The sequence below is a fragment of the Gallus gallus genome, assembly GCF_016699485.2.
Source record: "Gallus gallus isolate bGalGal1 chromosome 31 unlocalized genomic scaffold, bGalGal1.mat.broiler.GRCg7b 31_unloc3, whole genome shotgun sequence".
NCBI lineage: Eukaryota > Metazoa > Chordata > Aves > Galliformes > Phasianidae > Gallus > Gallus gallus.
In genome coordinates, this window is record NW_024095947.1 from 222 (window position 1) to 20,014 (window position 19,793).

The 19,793-nt window shown below is 61.9% G+C and overlaps 1 protein-coding gene across 1 annotated transcript in view; it reads left to right on the forward strand.

Moving 5' to 3' along the window:
- Positions 1-2,049: 2,049 nt before the first annotated feature.
- The window catches only part of MYBPC2 (myosin binding protein C, fast type), a gene marked incomplete at its 5' end in the record, with an annotated part of 51,903 nt that continues 34,159 nt past the window's right edge, over positions 2,050-19,793 (forward strand). The window contains 4 exon segments of the mRNA NM_001044659.1: positions 2,050-2,094; positions 2,781-2,915; positions 5,930-6,097; positions 12,472-12,560. Of these exon segments, the coding sequence (NP_001038124.1) occupies positions 2,050-2,094; positions 2,781-2,915; positions 5,930-6,097; positions 12,472-12,560 (437 nt within the window).

The window sequence follows — 19,793 nt, forward strand, 5'->3', positions numbered from 1 at the left end:
CTATGGGGGGTTTGGGGGACCTCGATGGGGTGTCGCAGCCCAGCCTCAACACGCAGCCCTTCATGCCCATCGGTGAGGGATCGGGGGTTTGGGGGGTCCTATGGGGGGTTTGGGAGTCCTGATGGGGATTTGGAGTGTCCTATGGGGGGCCCTGATGGGGGTTTGGGGGTCCTGTGGGGAGTTTGGGGGTCCTGATGGGGGTTTGGGGGGTCCTGATGGGGGTTTGGGGGGTCCTATGGGGAGTTTGGGGGGTCCTATGGGGGGTTTGGGGGACCTCGATGGGGTGTCGCAGCCCAGCCTCAACACGCAGCCCTTCATGCCCATCGGTGAGGGATCGGGGGGCTGGGGGGGGTTTGGGGGGTCCTATGGGGGGTTAGGGGCACCTCAGTGGGGGTTTGGGGGGTCCTGATGGGGGTTTGGGGATCCTAGGCGGGGTTAGGAGGGTCCTGATGGGGGTTTGGGGGGTCCTATGGGGGGTTGGGGGGACCTCGATGGGGTGTCGCAGCCCAGCCTCAACACGCAGCCCTTCATGCCCATCGGTGAGGGATTGGGGGGCTGGGGGGGGTTTGGGGGGGGGTTTGGGGGTCCTGATGGGGGTTTGGGGCATCCTGATGGGGGTTTGGGGGGTTCTGATGGGGGTTTGGGGGGTTCTGGTGGGGGTTTGGGGGGTCCTATGGGGGGTTTGGGGGACCTCGATGGGGTGTCGCAGCCCAGCCTCAACACGCAGCCCTTCATGCCCATCGGTGAGGGATCGGGGGGCTGGGGGGGGTTTGGGGGGGGGTTTGGGGGTCCTGATGGGGATTTGGAGTGTCCTATGGGGGGTCCTGATGGGGGTTTGGGGGTCCTATGGGGAGTTTGGGGGTCCTGATGGGGGTTTGGGGGGTCCTGATGGGGTGTTAGGAGGGTCCTGATGGTCTTACGGGGGGTTTGGGGGGCTTTGATGGGGGTTTGGGGTGTCCTGATGGGGGTTTGGGGGGTCCTATGGGGGGTTTGGGGGACCTCGATGGGGTGTCGCAGCCCAGCCTCAACACGCAGCCCTTCATGCCCATCGGTGAGGGATCGGGGGGCTGGGGGGGGGTTGGGGGTCCTATGGGGGGTTAGGAGGGTCCTGATGGGGGTTTGGGGGGTCCTATGGGGGGTTTGGGAGGTCTCAATGGGGTTTGGGGGACCTCGATGGGGTGTCGCAGCCCAGCCTCAACACGCAGCCCTTCATGCCCATCGGTGAGGGATCGGGGGGCTACGGGGTCCTGGGGGGGGTCCTATGGGGGGTTTGGGGGGCTTTGATGGGGGTTTGGGGTGTCCTGATAGGGGCTTGGGGTGTCCTGATAGGGGTTTGGGGGGTTCTGATGGGGGTTTGGGGTGTCCTGTGGGGGGTTTGGGGGTTCTGATGGGGGTTTGGGGCGTCCTGATGGGGGTTTGGGGATCCTAGGGGGGGTTAGGAGGGTCCTGAGGGGGGTTTGGGGGTCCTGATGGGGGTTTGGGGCATCCTGATGGGGGTTTGGGGGGTCCTGATGGGGGTTTGGGGGGTTCTGATGGGGGTTTGGGGGGTTCTGGTGGGGGTTTGGGGATCCTAGGGGGGGTTAGGAGGGTCCTGAGGGGGGTTTGGGGGTCCTGATGGGGGTTTGGGGCATCCTGATGGGGGTTTGGGGGGTTCTGATGGGGGTTTGGGGGGTTCTGGTGGGGGTTTGGGGGGTCCTATGGGGGGTTGGGGGGACCTCGATGGGGTGTCGCAGCCCAGCCTCAACACGCAGCCCTTCATGCCCATCGGTGAGGGATCGGGGGGCTGGGGGGGTTTGGGGGGGGGTTTGGGGGTCCTGATGGGGATTTGGAGTGTCCTATGGGGGGTCCTGATGGGGGTTTGGGGGTCCTGATGGGGAGTTTGGGGGTCCTGATGGGGGTTTGGGGGGTCCTGATGGGGGTTTGGGGGTCCTATGGGGTGTTAGGAGGGTCCTGATGGTCTTACGGGGGGTTTGGGGGGCTTTGATGGGGGTTTGGGGTGTCCTGATGGGGGTTTGGGGGGTCCTATGGGGGGTTTGGGGGACCTCGATGGGGTGTCGCAGCCCAGCCTCAACACGCAGCCCTTCATGCCCATCGGTGAGGGATTGGGGGGCTACGGGGTCCTGGGGGGGGTCCTATGGGGGGTTAGGAGGGTCCTGATGGGGGTTTGGGGGGTCCTATGGGGGGTTTCGGGGGTCCTGATGGGGGTTTGGGGCGTCCTATGGGGGGTTAGGAGGGTCCTGATGGGGGTTTGGGGCGTCCTATGGGGGGTTAGGAGGGTCCTGATGGGGGTTTGGGGGGCTTTGATGGGGGTTTGGGGGGGTCCTGATGGGGGTTTGGGGGGTCCTATGGGGAGTTTGGGGTGTCCTGATGGGGGTTTGGGGCATCCTGATGGGGGTTTGGGGGGTTCTGATGGGGGTTTGCGCGGTTCTGGTGGGGGTTTGGGGGGTCCTATGGGGGGTTTGGGGGACCTCGATGGGGTGTCGCAGCCCAGCCTCAACACGCAGGTTGCAATGGGGCTCAGTGGGGCGCTATGGAGCGCCTCATTGGGGTACTATGGGGCGCTGTGTGGCGCTATGGGGCTGAGTGCGGGGTGGTGTGGGGCGGTTTGGGGTGCTGTGTGGCGCTATGGGGCTGAGTGTGGGGCGCTGTGGGGCACTATGGGGCCCTATGGGGCGCTGTGTGGCGCTATGGGGCTGAGTGTGGGGCGCTGTGGGGCACTATGGGGCCCTATGGGGCGCTGTGTGGCGCTATGGGGCTGAGTGTGGGGCGCTGTGGGGCAGCGCCGACGAGCGAACCGACCCACGTGGTGTTGGAGGACGTCACCGACACCACCGCCACCATCAAATGGAGACCCCCGGAGCGCATCGGGGCGGGCGGCGTCGACGGATACCTCGTCGAGTGGTGCCGGGAGGGATGTGAGTGCCCCATAGCGACCCATAGCGACCCATAGATACCCCATAGATATCTCCTGGCTGCCCCATAGAGATCCCATAGAGATCCCATAGTGTGATCCATACCCCATGGCTACCTGGTCGAGTGGTGCCGGGAGGGATGTGAGTGCCCCATAGCGCCCCATAGCTGCCCCATAGCTGCCCCATGGCTGCCCCATAGAGACCCCATAGAGATCCCATAGAGATCCCATAGAGATCCCATAGTGTGATCCATACCCCATGGCTACCTGGTCGAGTGGTGCCGGGAGGGATGTGAGTGCCCCATAGCGACCCATAGCTGCCCCATAGCGCCCCATAGCTGCCCCATAGCTGCCCCATGGCTGCCCCATAGATACCCCATGGCTGCCCGATAGAGATCCCATAGAGATCCCATAGTGTGATCCATACCCCATGGCTACCTGGTCGAGTGGTGCCAGGAGGGATGTGAGTGCCCCATAGCTGCCCCATATAGCTGCCCCATAACTGCCCCATAGCTGCCCCATAGAGATCCCATAGAGACCCCGTAGAGATCCTGTAGAGATCCCATAGAGATCCCATAGATACCTCATGGCTGCCCCATAGAGACCCCATAGGGACCCCATAGGGACCCCATAGAGATCCCATCGCTGCCCCATAGCTGCCCCATAGATACCCTATAGCTGCCCCATAGAGATCCCATAGTGTGATCCATACCCCATGGCTACCTGGTCAAGTGGTGCCGGGAGGGATGTGTGTGCCCCATAGATACCCCATGGCTGCCCCATAGATACCCCATGGCTGCCCCATAGATACCCCATGGCTGCCCCATAGATATTTCATGGCTGCCCGATAGAGATCCCATAGAGATCCCATAGTGTGATCCATACCCCATGGCTACCTGGTCGAGTGGTGCCGGGAGGGATGTGAGTGCCCCATAGCGACCCATAGCGACCCATAGTGCCCCATAGGGACCCCATAGATATCTCCTGGCTGCCCCATAGAGATCCCATAGAGATCCCATAGAGATCCCATAGTGTGATCCATACCCCATGGCTACCTGGTCGAGTGGTGCCGGGAGGGATGTGAGTGCCCCATAGCTGCCCCATAGCTGCCCCATAACTGCCCCATAGCTGCCCCATAGCTGCCCCATAACTGCCCCATAGCTGCCCCATAGAGATCCCATAGAGACCCCGTAGAGATCCTGTAGAGATCCCATAGAGATCCCATAGATACCTCATGGCTGCCCCAAAGAGACCCCATAGGGACCCCATAGAGACCCCATGGCTGCCCCATAGCTGCCCCATAGAGACCCCATAGAGATCCCATAGTGTGATCCATACTCCATGGATACCTGGTCGAGTGGTGCCGGGAGGGATGTGAGTGCCCCATAGCTGCCCCATAGATTCCCATATAGCTGCCCCATAGATACCCCAAGGCTGCCCCATAGCTGCCCCAGAAATGCCCCTATCCCTTCCCCACAACCCCATACCCTGACCCCTATCCCTAACCCTGACCCCTATCCATAACGCTGACCCCTATCCCTGCCCCACAACCCCTATCCCTGCCCCACAACCCCATACCCTGATGCCCTGACCCCTAACCCTGCCCCACAGCCCCATACCCTGACCCCTATCCCTAACCCTGACCCCTAACCGTGCCCCACAACCCCATACCCTGACCCCTCTCCCTAACCCTGCCCCCTAACCCTGCCCCACAGCCCCATACCCTGACCCCCTGCCCCCCAACCTTGCCCCATACCCTGCCCCACAACCCCTAACCCTGCCCCACAACCCCTAACCCTGGCCCCTATCCCTGCCCCACAACCCCATACCCTGACCCCTATCCCTAACTCTGCCCCCTAACCCTGCCCCACAGCCCCATACCCTAACCTTGACCCCTGTCCCTAACCCTGCCCCCTAACCCTGCCCCACAGCCCCATACCCTGACCCCTATCCCTAACTCTGACCCCATACCCTGCCCCACAACCCCATACCCTGCCCCCTAACCCTGCCCCACAACCCCATACCCTGGCCCCTATCCCTAACCGTGACCCCATACCCTGCCCCCTAACCCTGCCCCACAACTCCATACCTTGACCCCTATCCCTGCCCCACAACCCCATACCTTGACCCAATCCCTAATTCTGACCCCATATCCTGCCCCACAACCCCATACCCTGCCCCCTATCCCTAACCCTGCCCCACAACCCCATACCCTGCCCCCTATCCCTAACCCTGCCCCACAACCCCATACCCTGACCCCTATCCCTAACCCTGACCCCTAACCGTGCCCCACAACCCCATACCCTGACCCCTCTCCCTAACCCTGACCCCTAACCCTGCCCCACAGCCCCTCTACCCTGCCCCACAGCCCCATACCCTGACCCCCTGCCCCCCAACCTTGCCCCATACCCTGCCCCACAACCCCTAACCCTGCCCCACAACCCCTAACCCTGACCCCCTGCCCCCCAACCTTGCCCCATACCCTGCCCCACAAGCCCATACCTTGACCCCATCCCTAACCCTGCCCCCTAACCCTGCCCCACAACCCCATAACCCTGACCCCTATCCCTAACCCTGACCCCATACCCTGACCCCTAACCCTGCCCCACAATCCCATACCCTGACCCCTATCCCTAACCCTGCCCCATACCCTGCCCCCTAACCCTGCCCCACAACCCCTAACCCTGCCCCCCAACCCCATACCTTGACCTCATCCCTAACTCTGACCCCATACCCTGCCCCACAACCCCATACCTCGACCCCATCCCTAACTCTGACCTCATACCCTGCCCCACAACCCCATACCCTGCCCCCTAACCCAGCCCCACAGCCCCATACACTGGCCCCTATCCCTAACCCTGACCCCATACCCTGCCCCCTAACCCTGCCCCACAAGCCCATACCTTCCCCCCTACCCCCTCCCTCTCCCCCCCCACCCAGATCCCGCCCCCTGCCCCCTAACCCTGACCTCCTGCCCTTTGCCCTTTGACCTTTGACCTCTGCCCCCCCCCCCCGCAGCCAATGAATGGGTGGCGGCCAACACGGAGTTGGTGGAGCGCTGTGGGCTGACGGCGCGGGGTCTCCCCACGGGGGAGCGGCTGCTCTTCCGGGTCATCAGCGTCAACATGGCGGGCAAAAGCCCCCCCGCCACCATGGCCCAACCCGTCACCATCCGGGAGATCGTCGGTATGTGGGGCAGAAGGGGGCGGGGGGCACCGAGGGGTCGATATGGGGGGGTTATGGGTCATTATGGGGCTCTGTAGGGTGGTTATGGGTCATTATGGGGCTCTGTGGGGTGGTTATGGGTCATTATGGGGCTGTATGGGGCACTATGGGGGGGTTATGGGTCATTATGGGGCTCTATGGGGTGGTTATGGGTCGTTATGGGGCACCGAGGGGTCGCTATGGAGTGGTTATGGGTCATTATGGGGCTCTATGGGGTGGTTATGGGTCACTACGGGGTGGTTATGGGTCATTATGGGGCTCTGTGGGGTGGTTATGGGTCATTATGGGGCTCTATGGGGCACTATGGGGGGGTTATGGGTCACTATGGCCCAACCCGTCACCATCCGGGAGATCGTCGGTATGTGGGGCAGAAGGGGGCGGGGGGCACCGAGGGGTCGATATGGGGGGGTTATGGGTCATTATGGGGCTCTGTAGGGCACTATGGGGCTCTATGGGGTGGTTATGGGTCATTATGGGGCACCTATGGGTCACTATGGGGGGGTTATGGGGCTCTATGGGGGGGGTTATGGGTCATTATGGGGCTCTATGGGGTGGTTATGGGTCGCTATGGGGTGGTTATGGGTAACTATGACCCAACCCGTCACCATCCAGGAGATCGTCCGTATGTGGGGCAGAAGGGGGGGTTATGGGGGGCACCGAGGGGTCGATATGGGGGGGATATGGGTCATTATGGGGCTCTATGGGGCTCTATGGGGTGGTTATGGGTCATTATGGGTCACTATGGGGTGGTTATGGGTCATTATGGGGCTCTATGGGGTGGTTATGGGTCGCTATGGGGGGGTTATGGGTCATTATGAGGCTCTATAGAGTGGTTATGGGTCACTATGGGGTGGTTATGGGTCATTATGGGGCTCTATGGGGTAGTTATGGGTCACTATGGCCCAACCCGTCACCATCCGGGAGATCGTCGGTATGTGGGGCAGAAGGGGGCGGGGGGCACCGAGGGGTCGATATGGGGGGGTTATGGGTCATTATGGGGCTCTGTGGGGTGGTTATGGGTCACTATGGGGGGGTTATGGGTCATTATGGGGCTCTATGGGGCTCTGGGGTGGTTATGGGTCATTATGGGGCACCTATGGGTCGCTATGGGGGGGTTATGGGTCATTATGGGGCTCTATGGGGGGGTTATGGGTCCCTATGGGGGGGTTATGGGTCATTATGAGGCTCTGTGGGGTGGTTATGGGTCATTATGGGGCTGTATGGGGCTCTATGGGGGGGTTATGGGTCGCTATGGGGGGGTTATGGGTCACTATGGGGTGATTATGGGTCATTATGGGGCTCTGTGGGGTGGTTATGGGTCACTAGGGGGGGGTTATGGGTCATTATGGGGCTCTGTGGGGTGGTTATGGGTCACTATGGCCCAACCCGTCACCATCAGGGAGATCGTCGGTATGTGGGGCAGAAGGGGGTGGGGGGCACCGAGGGGTCGATATGGGGGGGTTATGGGTCATTATGGGGCTCTGTGGGGTGGTTATGGGTCATTATGGGGCTGTATGGGGCTCTATGGGGGGGTTATGGGTCGCTATGGGGGGGTTATGGGTCACTATGGGGTGGTTATGGGTCATTATGGGGCTCTGTGGGGTGGTTATGGGTCACTATGGCCCAACCCGTCACCATCCGGGAGATCGTCGGTATGTGGGGCAGAAGGGGGTGGGGGGCACCAAGGGGTCGATATGGGGGGGTTATGGGTCATTATGGGGCTCTGTGGGGTGGTTATGGGTCATTATGGGGCTGTATGGGGCACTATGGGGGGGTTATGGGTCATTATGGGGCTCTATGGGGTGCTTATGGGTCACTATGGCCCAACCCGTCACCATCCGGGAGATCGTCGGTATGTGGGGCAGAAGGGGGGGTCATGGGGGGCACCGAGGGGTCGATATGGGGGGGTTATGGGTCATTATGGGGCTCTGTGGGGTGGTTATGGGTCATTATGGGGCTCTATGGGGTGGTTATGGGTCACTATGGGGGGGTTATGGGTCATTATGGGGCTCTATGGGGTGGTTATGGGTCATTATGGGGCTGTATGGGGCACTATGGGGGGGTTATGGGTCATTATGGGGCTCTATGGGGTGGTTATGGGTCGTTATGGGGCACCGAGGGGTCGCTATGGTGGGGTTATGGGTCATTATGGGGCTCTGTGGGGGGGTTATGGGTCCCTATGGGGTGGATATGGGTCATTATGGGGCTCTATGGGGTGGTTATGGGTCACTATGGCCCAACCCGTCACCATCCGGGAGATCGTCGGTATGTGGGGCAGAAGGGGGCGGGGGGCACCGAGGGGTCGATATGGGGGGGTTATGGGTCGCTATGGGGTGGTTATGGGTCATTATGGGGCTCTATAGGGCACTATGGGGTGGTTATGGGTCACTATGGGGTGGTTATGGGTCATTATGGGGCTCTATAGGGCACTATGGGGTGGTTATGGGTCACTATGGGGTGGTTATGGGTCATTATGGGGCTCTGTGGGGTGGTTATGGGTAATTATGGGGCTCTATGGGGTGGTTATGGGTCACTATGGGGGGGTTATGGGTCATTATGGGGCTCTGTGGGGTGGTTATGGGTCATTATGGGGCTCTATGGGGCACTATGGGGGGGTTATGGGCTGCTATGGGGGGGTTATGGGTCATTATGGGGCTCTATGGGTCTCTGTGGGGTGGTTATGGGTCACTATGGCCCAACCCGTCACCATCCGGGAGATCGTCGGTATGTGGGGCAGAAGGGGGCGGGGGGCACCGAGGGGTCGATATGGGGGGGTTATGGGTCATTATGAGGCTCTGTGGGGTGGTTATGGGTCATTATGGGGCTCTATGGGGCACTATGGGGGGGTTATGGGCTGCTATGGGGGGGTTATGGGTCATTATGGGGCTCTATGGGTCTCTGTGGGGTGGTTATGGGTCACTATGGCCCAACCCGTCACCATCCGGGAGATCGTCGGTATGTGGGGCAGAAGGGGGCGGGGGGCACCGAGGGGTCGATATGGGGGGGTTATGGGTCATTATGGGGCTCTGTGGGGTGGTTATGGGTCATTATGGGGCTCTATGGGGTGGTTATGGGTCATTATGGGGCTGTATGGGGCACTATGGGGGGGTTATGGGTCATTATGGGGCTCTATGGGGTGGTTATGGGTCGTTATGGGGCACCGAGGGGTCGCTATGGTGGGGTTATGGGTCATTATGGGGCTCTGTGGGGGGGTTATGGGTCCCTATGGGGGGGGTTATGGGTCATTATGGGGCTCTATGGGGCTCTATGGGGTGGTTATGGGTCATTATGGGGCTCTATGGGGTGGTTATGGGTCGCTATGGGGTGGATATGGGTCATTATGGGGCTCTGTGGGGTGGTTATGGGTCATTATGGGTCTCTATGGGGCTCTGTGGGGTGGTTATGGGTCATTATGGGGCACCTATGGGTCGCTATGGGGTGGTTATGGGTCATTATGGGGCTCTATGGGGTGGTTATGGGTCACTATGGCCCAACCCGTCACCATCCGGGAGATCGTCGGTATGTGGGGCAGAAGGGGGGGTTATGGGGGGCACCGAGGGGTCGATATGGGGGGGTTATGGGTCATTATGGGGCTCTGTAGGGTGGTTATGGGTCACTATGGCGGGGTTATGGGTCATTGTGGGGCTCTGTGGGGTGGTTATGGGTCATTATGGGGTGGTTATGGGTCATTATGGGGCTCTATGGGGTGGTTATGGGTCATTATGGGGCTGTATGGGGCTCTATGGGGGGGTTATGGGTCGCTATGGGGGGGTTATGGGTCACTATGGGGTGGTTATGGGTCATTATGGGGCTCTGTGGGGTGGTTATGGGTCCCTATGGGGGGGTTATGGGTCATTGTGGGGCTCTGTGGGGTGGTTATGGGTCCCTATGGGGGGGTTATGGGTCATTGTGGGGCTCTGTGGGGTGGTTATGGGTCATTATGGGGCTCTATAGGGCACTATGGGGTGGTTATGGGTCACTATGGGGTGGTTATGGGTCATTATGGGGCTCTGTGAGGTGGTTATGGGTCATTATGGGGCTCTATGGGGTGGTTATGGGTCACTACGGGGTGGTTATGGGTCATTATGGGGCTCTGTGGGGTGGTTATGGGTCATTATGGGGCTCTATGGGTCTCTGTGGGGTGGTTATGGGTCACTATGGCCCAACCCGTCACCAACCGGGAGATCGTTGGTATGTGGGGCAGAAGGGGGCGGGGGGCACCGAGGGGTCGATATGGGGGGGTTATGGGTCATTATGGGGCTCTGTGGGGTGGTTATGGTTCACTATGGGGTGGTTATGGGTCATTATGGGGCTCTATGGGGTGGTTATGGGTCATTATGGGGCTGTATGGGGCACTATGGGGGGGTTATGGGTCATTATGGGGCTCTATGGGGTGGTTATGGGTCGTTATGGGGCACCGAGGGGTCGCTATGGTGGGGTTATGGGTCATTATGGGGCTCTGTGGGGGGGTTATGGGTCCCTATGGGGGGGTTATGGGTCATTATGGGGCTCTGTGGGGGGGTTATGGGTCCCTATGGGGTGGTTATGGGTCATTATGGGTCTCTATGGGGCTCTGTGGGGTGGTTATGGGTCATTATGGGGCTCTATGGGGTGGTTATGGGTCGCTATGGGGTGGTTATGGGTCATTATGGGGCTCTATGGGGCTCTGTGGAGTGGTTATGGGTCACTATGGGGTGGTTATGGGTCATTATGGGGCTCTGTGGGGTGGTTATGGGTAATTATGGGGCTCTATGGGGTGGTTATGGGTCACTACGGGGTGGTTATGGGTCATTATGGGGCTCTGTGGGGTGGTTATGGGTCATTATGGGGCTCTATGGGGCACTATGGGGGGGTTATGGGCTGCTGTGGGGGGGTTATGGGTCATTATGGGGCTCTATGGGTCTCTGTGGGGTGGTTAAGGGTCACTATGGCCCAACCCGTCACCATCCGGGAGATCGTCGGTATGTGGGGCAGAAGGGGGCGGGGGGCACCGAGGGGTCGATATGGGGGGGTTATGGGGCACTATGGGGTGGTTATGGGTCATTATGGGGCTCTGTGGGGTGGTTATGGGTCATTATGGGGTTCTATGGGGTGGCTATGGGGCTCTATGGGGTGGTTATGGGTCATTATGGGGCTCTATGGGGCTCTATGGGGTGGGTATGGGTCATTATGGGGCTGTATGGGGCACTATGGGGTGGTTATGGTTCATTATGGGGCAGCTATGGGTCGCTATGGGGAGGTTATGGGTCATTATGGGGCACCTTTGGGTCACTATTGGGGGGTTATGGGGCACTATGGGGTGGTTATGGGTCATTATGGGGCACTATGGGGCACTATGGGGGGGTTATGGGGCACTATGGGGGGGTTATGGGTCATTATAGGGCACTATGGGGCACTATGGGGGGGTTATGGGGCTCTATGGGGTGGTTAGGGGTTGCTATGGGGTGGTTATGGGTCACTATGGGGCGCTATGGGGTGGTTTGGGTCATTATGGGGCTCTATGGGGTGGTTATGGGTCATTATGAGGTCTCTGGGATCTCTATGGGGTTTCTATGGGGTCTTTATGGGGTTTCTATGGGATTTCTATGGGGTATCCATGGGGTACTTATAGGGTATGTATGGGATCTCTGTGGGGCACTATGGGGTATCTATGGGGTATCCATGGGGTCTCTATGGGATTTCTATGGGGTTCCTATGGGATCTCTGTGGGGTCTCCATGGGCTACTTATGGGGTCTCTATGGGGTCTCTATGGGATCTCTATGGGTTTTCTATGGGATCTCTATGGGTTTGTATGGGATCTCTATGGGGTCTCCATGGGGTCTCTATGGGGTCTCTATGGGGTCTCTATGGGGTCTCCATGGGCTGCTTATGGGGTCTCTATGGGATCTCTATGGGGCACTATGGGATCTCTATGGGGTCTCCATGGGATCTCTATGGGGTCTCTATGGGGTCTCTATGGGGTCTCCATGGGCTGCTTATGGGGTCTCTATGGGATCTCTATGGGGCACTATGGGATCTCTATGGGGTCTCCATGGGATCTCCATGGGGTCTCTATGGGGTCTCTATGGGGTCTCTATGGGGTCTCCATGGGCTGCTTATGGGGTCTCTATGGGATCTCTATGGGGCACTATGGGATCTCTATGGGGTCTCCACGGGCTCTCCATGGGGTCTCTATGCGGTCTCTATGGGGTTTGTATGGGATCTCTATGGGGCACTGTGGGGTCTCCATGGGGTGGTTATGGGTCTCTGTGGGGTGTCCGTGCGCTCCGTGTGGGCTGCGCGGGTGTCTGTGGGGCAGCCGTGGGTCGCCCCAACGCGGCGCTGTGCCCCACAGAGCGCCCCAAAATCCGCCTCCCGCGGCACCTCCGCCAGACCTACATCAGGCGCGTGGGGGAGCAGGTCAACCTCGTCATCCCCTTCCAGGTACCGCCCCATAGCGCCGCCTCTGCCCCATAGCATCGCCGCCTCTGCCCCATAGCAACGCCTCCTCTGCCCCATAGCAACGCCGCCTCTGCCCCATAGCAACGCCTCCTCTGCCCCATAGCGCTGCCTCTGCCCCATAGCACCGCCTCCTCTGCCCCATAGCAACGCCGCCTCTGCCCCATAGCAACGCCTCCTCTGCCCCATAGCAACGCCTCCTCTGCCCCATAGCAACGCCTCTGCCCCATAGCAACGCCTCTGCCTGATAGCCACACCTCTGCCCCATAGCCACACCCCATAGCGCCGCCTCTGCCCCATAGCAACGCCTCCTCTGCCCCATAGCAACGCCGCCTCTGCCCCATAGCAACGCCTCCTCTGCCCCATAGCAACGCCTCCTCTGCCCCATAGCAACGCCTCTGCCCCATAGCAACGCCTCTGCCTGATAGCCACACCTCTGCCCCATAGCCACACCCCATAGCGCCGCCTCTGCCCCATAGCAACGCCTCCTCTGCCCCATAGCAACGCCTCCTCTGCCCCATAGCAATGCCTCTGCCCCATAGTGCCGCCTCCTCTGCCCCATAGCCACACCTCGGCCCCATAGCAACGCCTCTGCCTGATAGCCACACCTCTGCCCCATAGCCACACCCCATAGCGCCGCCTCTGCCCCATAGCAACGCCTCCTCTGCCCCATAGCATCGCCTCCTCTGCCCCATAGCAACGCCTCCTCTGCCCCATAGCAACGCCTCCTCTGCCCCATAGCCACACCTCTGCCCCATAGCAACGCCTCTGCCTGATAGCCACACCTCTGCCCCATAGCCACACCCCATAGCGCCGCCTCTGCCCCATAGCAACGCCTCCTCTGCCCCATAGCAACGCCTCCTCTGCCCCATAGCAATGCCTCTGCCCCATAGTGCCGCCTCCTCTGCCCCATAGCCACACCTCTGCCCCATAGCAACGCCTCTGCCTGATAGCCACACCTCTGCCCCATAGCCACACCCCATAGCGCCGCCTCTGCCCCATAGCAACGCCTCCTCTGCCCCATAGCAACGCCTCCCCTGCCCCATAGCAACGCCTCTGCCCCATAGCGCCGCCTCCCCTGCCCCATAGCAACGCCTCCCCTGCCCCATAGCCACGCCTCTGCCCCATAGCCACACCCCACAGTGCCGCCTCTGCCCCATAGCAACGCCTCCCCTGCCCCATAGCAACGCCTCTGCCCCATAGTGCCGCCTCCCCTGCCCCATAGCAACGCCTCTGCCCCATAGCCACAACTCTGCCCCATAGCCACACCCCACAGTGCTGCCTCTGCCCCATAGCAACACCTCTGCCCCATAGCCACACCTCTGCCCCATAGCCACACCCCACAGTGCCGCCTCTGCCCCATAGCAACGCCTCCTCTGCCCCATAGCAACGCCTCCGCCCCATAGCAACGCCTCCTCTGCCCCATAGCAACGCCTCCGCCCCATAGTGCCGCCTCCTCTGCCCCATAGCAACGCCTCTGCCCCATAGCAACGCCGCCTCTGCCCCATAGCAACGCCTCCTCTGCCCCATAGCAATGCCTCTGCCCCATAGTGCCGCCTCCTCTGCCCCATAGCAACGCCTCCTCTGCCCCATAGCAACGCCTCCTCTGCCCCATAGCAACGCCTCCGCCCCATAGTGCCGCCTCCTCTGCCCCATAGCAACGCCTCTGCCCCATAGCAACGCCGCCTCTGCCCCATAGCAACGCCTCCTCTGCCCCATAGCAACGCCTCCTCTGCCCCATAGCAACGCCTCCGCCCCATAGTGCCGCCTCCTCTGCCCCATAGCAACGCCTCTGCCCCATAGCCACACCTCTGCCCCATAGCAACGCCTCCGCCCCATAGCAACGCCTCCTCTGCCCCATAGCAACGCCTCCGCCCCATAGCAACGCCTCCTCTGCCCCATAGCCACACCTCTGCCCCATAGCAACGCCTCTGCCTCATAGCCACACCTCTGCCCCTTAGCCACACCCCACAGTGCCGCCTCTGCCCCATAGCAACGCCTCCTCTGCCCCATAGCAACGCCGCCTCTGCCCCATAGCAACGCCTCCTCTGCCCCATAGCCACACCTCTGCCCCATAGCAACGCCTCTGCCTGATAGCCACACCTCTGCCCCATAGCCACACCCCATAGCGCCGCCTCTGCCCCATAGCAACGCCTCCTCTGCCCCATAGCAACGCCTCTGCCCCATAGCGCCGCCTCTCCTGCCCCATAGCAACGCCTCCCCTGCCCCATAGCAACGCCTCCCCTGCCCCATAGCCACGCCTCTGCCCCATAGCCACACCCCACAGTGCCGCCTCTGCCCCATAGCAACGCCTCCCCTGCCCCATAGCAACGCCTCTGCCCCATAGTGCCGCCTCCTCTGCCCCATAGAAACGCCTCCTCTGCCCCATAGCGCCGCCTCTGCCCCATAGCACCGCCTCCTCTGCCCCATAGCAACGCCTCTGCCCCATAGCAACGCCTCCTCTGCCCCATAGCGCCGCCTCTGCCCCATAGCAACGCCTCTGCCCCATAGCAACGCCTCTGCCTCATAGCCACATCTCTGCCCCATAGCCACACCCCACAGTGCTGCCTCTGCCCCATAGCAACACCTCTGCCCCATAGCCACACCTCTGCCCCATAGCCACACCCCACAGTGCCGCCTCTGCCCCATAGCAACGCCTCCCCTGCCCCATAGCAACGCCTCTGCCCCATAGTGCCGCCTCCTCTGCCCCATAGAAACGCCTCCTCTGCCCCATAGCGCCGCCTCTGCCCCATAGCACCGCCTCCTCTGCCCCATAGCAACGCCTCTGCCCCATAGCAACGCCTCCTCTGCCCCATAGCGCCGCCTCTGCCCCATAGCAACGCCTCTGCCCCATAGCAACGCCTCTGCCTCATAGCCACACCTCTGCCCCATAGCCACACCCCACAGTGCTGCCTCTGCCCCATAGCAACACCTCTGCCCCATAGCCACACCTCTGCCCCATAGCCACACCCTACAGTGCTGCCTCTGCCCCATAGCAACGCCTCCTCCGCCCCATAGCAACGCCTCCGCCCCATAGCAACGCCTCCTCTGCCCCATAGCAACGCCTCCTCTGCCCCATAGCAACGCCTCCGCCCCATAGTGCCGCCTCCTCTGCCCCATAGCAACGCCTCCTCTGCCCCATAGCAACGCCGCCTCTGCCCCATAGCAACGCCTCCGCCCCATAGCAATGCCTCTGCCCCATAGTGCCGCCTCCTCTGCCCCATAGCAACGCCTCCTCTGCCCCATAGCAACGCCTCCGCCCCATAGTGCCGCCTCCTCTGCCCCATAGCAACGCCTCTGCCCCATAGCAACGCCGCCTCTGCCCCATAGCAACGCCTCCGCCCCATAGCAACGCCTCCTCTGCCCCATAGCAACGCCTCTGCCCCATAGCAACGCCTCCTCTGCCCCATAGCCACACCTCTGCCCCATAGCAACGCCTCTGCCTCATTGCCACACCTCTGCCCCTTAGCCACACCCCACAGTGCCGCCTCTGCCCCATAGCAACGCCTCCTCTGCCCCATAGCAACGCCTCTGCCCCATAGCAACGCCGCCTCTGCCCCATAGCAACGCCTCCGCCCCATAGCAAAGCCTCCGCCCCATAGCAACGCCTCCTCTGCCCCATAGCCACACCTCTGCCCCATAGCAACGCCTCTGCCTCATAGCCACACCTCTGCCCCATAGCCACACCCCACAGTGCCGCCTCTGCCCCATAGCAACGCCTCCTCTGCCCCATAGCAACGCCTCCGCCCCATAGCAACGCCTCCTCTGCCCCATAGCAACGCCTCCGCCCCATAGCAACGCCTCCCCTGCCCCATAGCAACGCCTCTGCCCCATAGTGCCGCCTCCTCTGCCCCATAGAAACGCCTCCTCTGCCCCATAGCGCCGCCTCTGCCCCATAGCACCGCCTCCTCTGCCCCATAGCAACGCCTCTGCCCCATAGCAACGCCTCCTCTGCCCCATAGCGCCGCCTCTGCCCCATAGCAACGCCTCTGCCCCATAGCAACGCCTCTGCCTCATAGCCACACCTCTGCCCCATAGCCACACCCCACAGTGCTGCCTCTGCCCCATAGCAACACCTCTGCCCCATAGCCACACCTCTGCCCCATAGCCACACCCCACAGTGCCGCCTCTGCCCCATAGCAACGCCTCCCCTGCCCCATAGCAACGCCTCTGCCCCATAGTGCCGCCTCCTCTGCCCCATAGAAACGCCTCCTCTGCCCCATAGCGCCGCCTCTGCCCCATAGCACCGCCTCCTCTGCCCCATAGCAACGCCTCTGCCCCATAGCAACGCCTCCTCTGCCCCATAGCGCCGCCTCTGCCCCATAGCAACGCCTCTGCCCCATAGCAACGCCTCTGCCTCATAGCCACACCTCTGCCCCATAGCCACACCCCACAGTGCTGCCTCTGCCCCATAGCAACACCTCTGCCCCATAGCCACACCTCTGCCCCATAGCCACACCCTACAGTGCTGCCTCTGCCCCATAGCAACGCCTCCTCCGCCCCATAGCAACGCCTCCGCCCCATAGCAACGCCTCCTCTGCCCCATAGCAACGCCTCCTCTGCCCCATAGCAACGCCTCCGCCCCATAGTGCCGCCTCCTCTGCCCCATAGCAACGCCTCCTCTGCCCCATAGCAACGCCGCCTCTGCCCCATAGCAACGCCTCCGCCCCATAGCAATGCCTCTGCCCCATAGTGCCGCCTCCTCTGCCCCATAGCAACGCCTCCTCTGCCCCATAGCAACGCCTCCGCCCCATAGTGCCGCCTCCTCTGCCCCATAGCAACGCCTCTGCCCCATAGCAACGCCGCCTCTGCCCCATAGCAACGCCTCCGCCCCATAGCAACGCCTCCTCTGCCCCATAGCAACGCCTCTGCCCCATAGCAACGCCTCCTCTGCCCCATAGCCACACCTCTGCCCCATAGCAACGCCTCTGCCTCATTGCCACACCTCTGCCCCTTAGCCACACCCCACAGTGCCGCCTCTGCCCCATAGCAACGCCTCCTCTGCCCCATAGCAACGCCTCTGCCCCATAGCAACGCCGCCTCTGCCCCATAGCAACGCCTCCACCCCATAGCAAAGCCTCCGCCCCATAGCAACGCCTCCTCTGCCCCATAGCCACACCTCTGCCCCATAGCAACGCCTCTGCCTCATAGCCACACCTCTGCCCCATAGCCACACCCCACAGTGCCGCCTCTGCCCCATAGCAACGCCTCCTCTGCCCCATAGCAACGCCTCCGCCCCATAGCAACGCCTCCTCTGCCCCATAGCAACGCCTCCGCCCCATAGCAACGCCTCCTCTGCCCCATAGCACCGCCTCTGCCCCATAGCAACGCCTCCGCCCCATAGCAACGCCTCTGCCTCATAGCCACACCTCTGCCCCATAGCCACACCCCACAGTGCTGCCTCTGCCCCATAGCAACACCTCTGCCCCATAGCCACACCTCTGCCCCATAGCCACACCCTACAGTGCTGCCTCTGCCCCATAGCAACGCCTCCTCCGCCCCATAGCAACGCCTCCGCCCCATAGCAACGCCTCCTCTGCCCCATAGCAACGCCTCCTCTGCCCCATAGCAACGCCTCCGCCCCATAGTGCCGCCTCCTCTGCCCCATAGCAACGCCTCCTCTGCCCCATAGCAACGCCGCCTCTGCCCCATAGCAACGCCTCCGCCCCATAGCAATGCCTCTGCCCCATAGTGCCGCCTCCTCTGCCCCATAGCAACGCCTCCTCTGCCCCATAGCAACGCCTCCGCCCCATAGTGCCGCCTCCTCTGCCCCATAGCAACGCCTCTGCCCCATAGCAACGCCGCCTCTGCCCCATAGCAACGCCTCCGCCCCATAGCAACGCCTCCTCTGCCCCATAGCAACGCCTCTGCCCCATAGCAACGCCTCCTCTGCCCCATAGCCACACCTCTGCCCCATAGCAACGCCTCTGCCTCATTGCCACACCTCTGCCCCTTAGCCACACCCCACAGTGCCGCCTCTGCCCCATAGCAACGCCTCCTCTGCCCCATAGCAACGCCTCTGCCCCATAGCAACGCCGCCTCTGCCCCATAGCAACGCCTCCGCCCCATAGCAAAGCCTCCGCCCCATAGCAACGCCTCCTCTGCCCCATAGCCACACCTCTGCCCCATAGCAACGCCTCTGCCTCATAGCCACACCTCTGCCCCATAGCCACACCCCACAGTGCCGCCTCTGCCCCATAGCAACGCCTCCTCTGCCCCATAGCAACGCCTCCGCCCCATAGCAACGCCTCCTCTGCCCCATAGCAACGCCTCCGCCCCATAGCAACGCCTCCCCTGCCCCATAGCAACGCCTCTGCCCCATAGTGCCGCCTCCTCTGCCCCATAGAAACGCCTCCTCTGCCCCATAGCGCCGCCTCTGCCCCATAGCACCGCCTCCTCTGCCCCATAGCAACGCCTCTGCCCCATAGCAACGCCTCCTCTGCCCCATAGCGCCGCCTCTGCCCCATAGCAACGCCTCTGCCCCATAGCAACGCCTCTGCCCCATAGCCACACCTCTGCCCCATAGCCACACCCCACAGTGCTGCCTCTGCCCCATAGCAACACCTCTGCCCCATAGCCACACCTCTGCCCCATAGCCACACCCCACAGTGCCGCCTCTGCCCCATAGCAACGCCTCCCCTGCCCCATAGCAACGCCTCTGCCCCATAGTGCCGCCTCCTCTGCCCCATAGAAACGCCTCCTCTGCCCCATAGCGCCGCCTCTGCCCCATAGCACCGCCTCCTCTGCCCCATAGCAACGCCTCTGCCCCATAGCAACGCCTCCTCTGCCCCATAGCGCCGCCTCTGCCCCATAGCAACGCCTCTGCCCCATAGCAACGCCTCTGCCTCATAGCCACACCTCTGCCCCATAGCCACACCCCACAGTGCTGCCTCTGCCCCATAGCAACACCTCTGCCCCATAGCCACACCTCTGCCCCATAGCCACACCCTACAGTGCTGCCTCTGCCCCATAGCAACGCCTCCTCCGCCCCATAGCAACGCCTCCGCCCCATAGCAACGCCTCCTCTGCCCCATAGCAACGCCTCCTCTGCCCCATAGCAACGCCTCCGCCCCATAGTGCCGCCTCCTCTGCCCCATAGCAACGCCTCCTCTGCCCCATAGCAACGCCGCCTCTGCCCCATAGCAACGCCTCCGCCCCATAGCAATGCCTCTGCCCCATAGTGCCGCCTCCTCTGCCCCATAGCAACGCCTCCTCTGC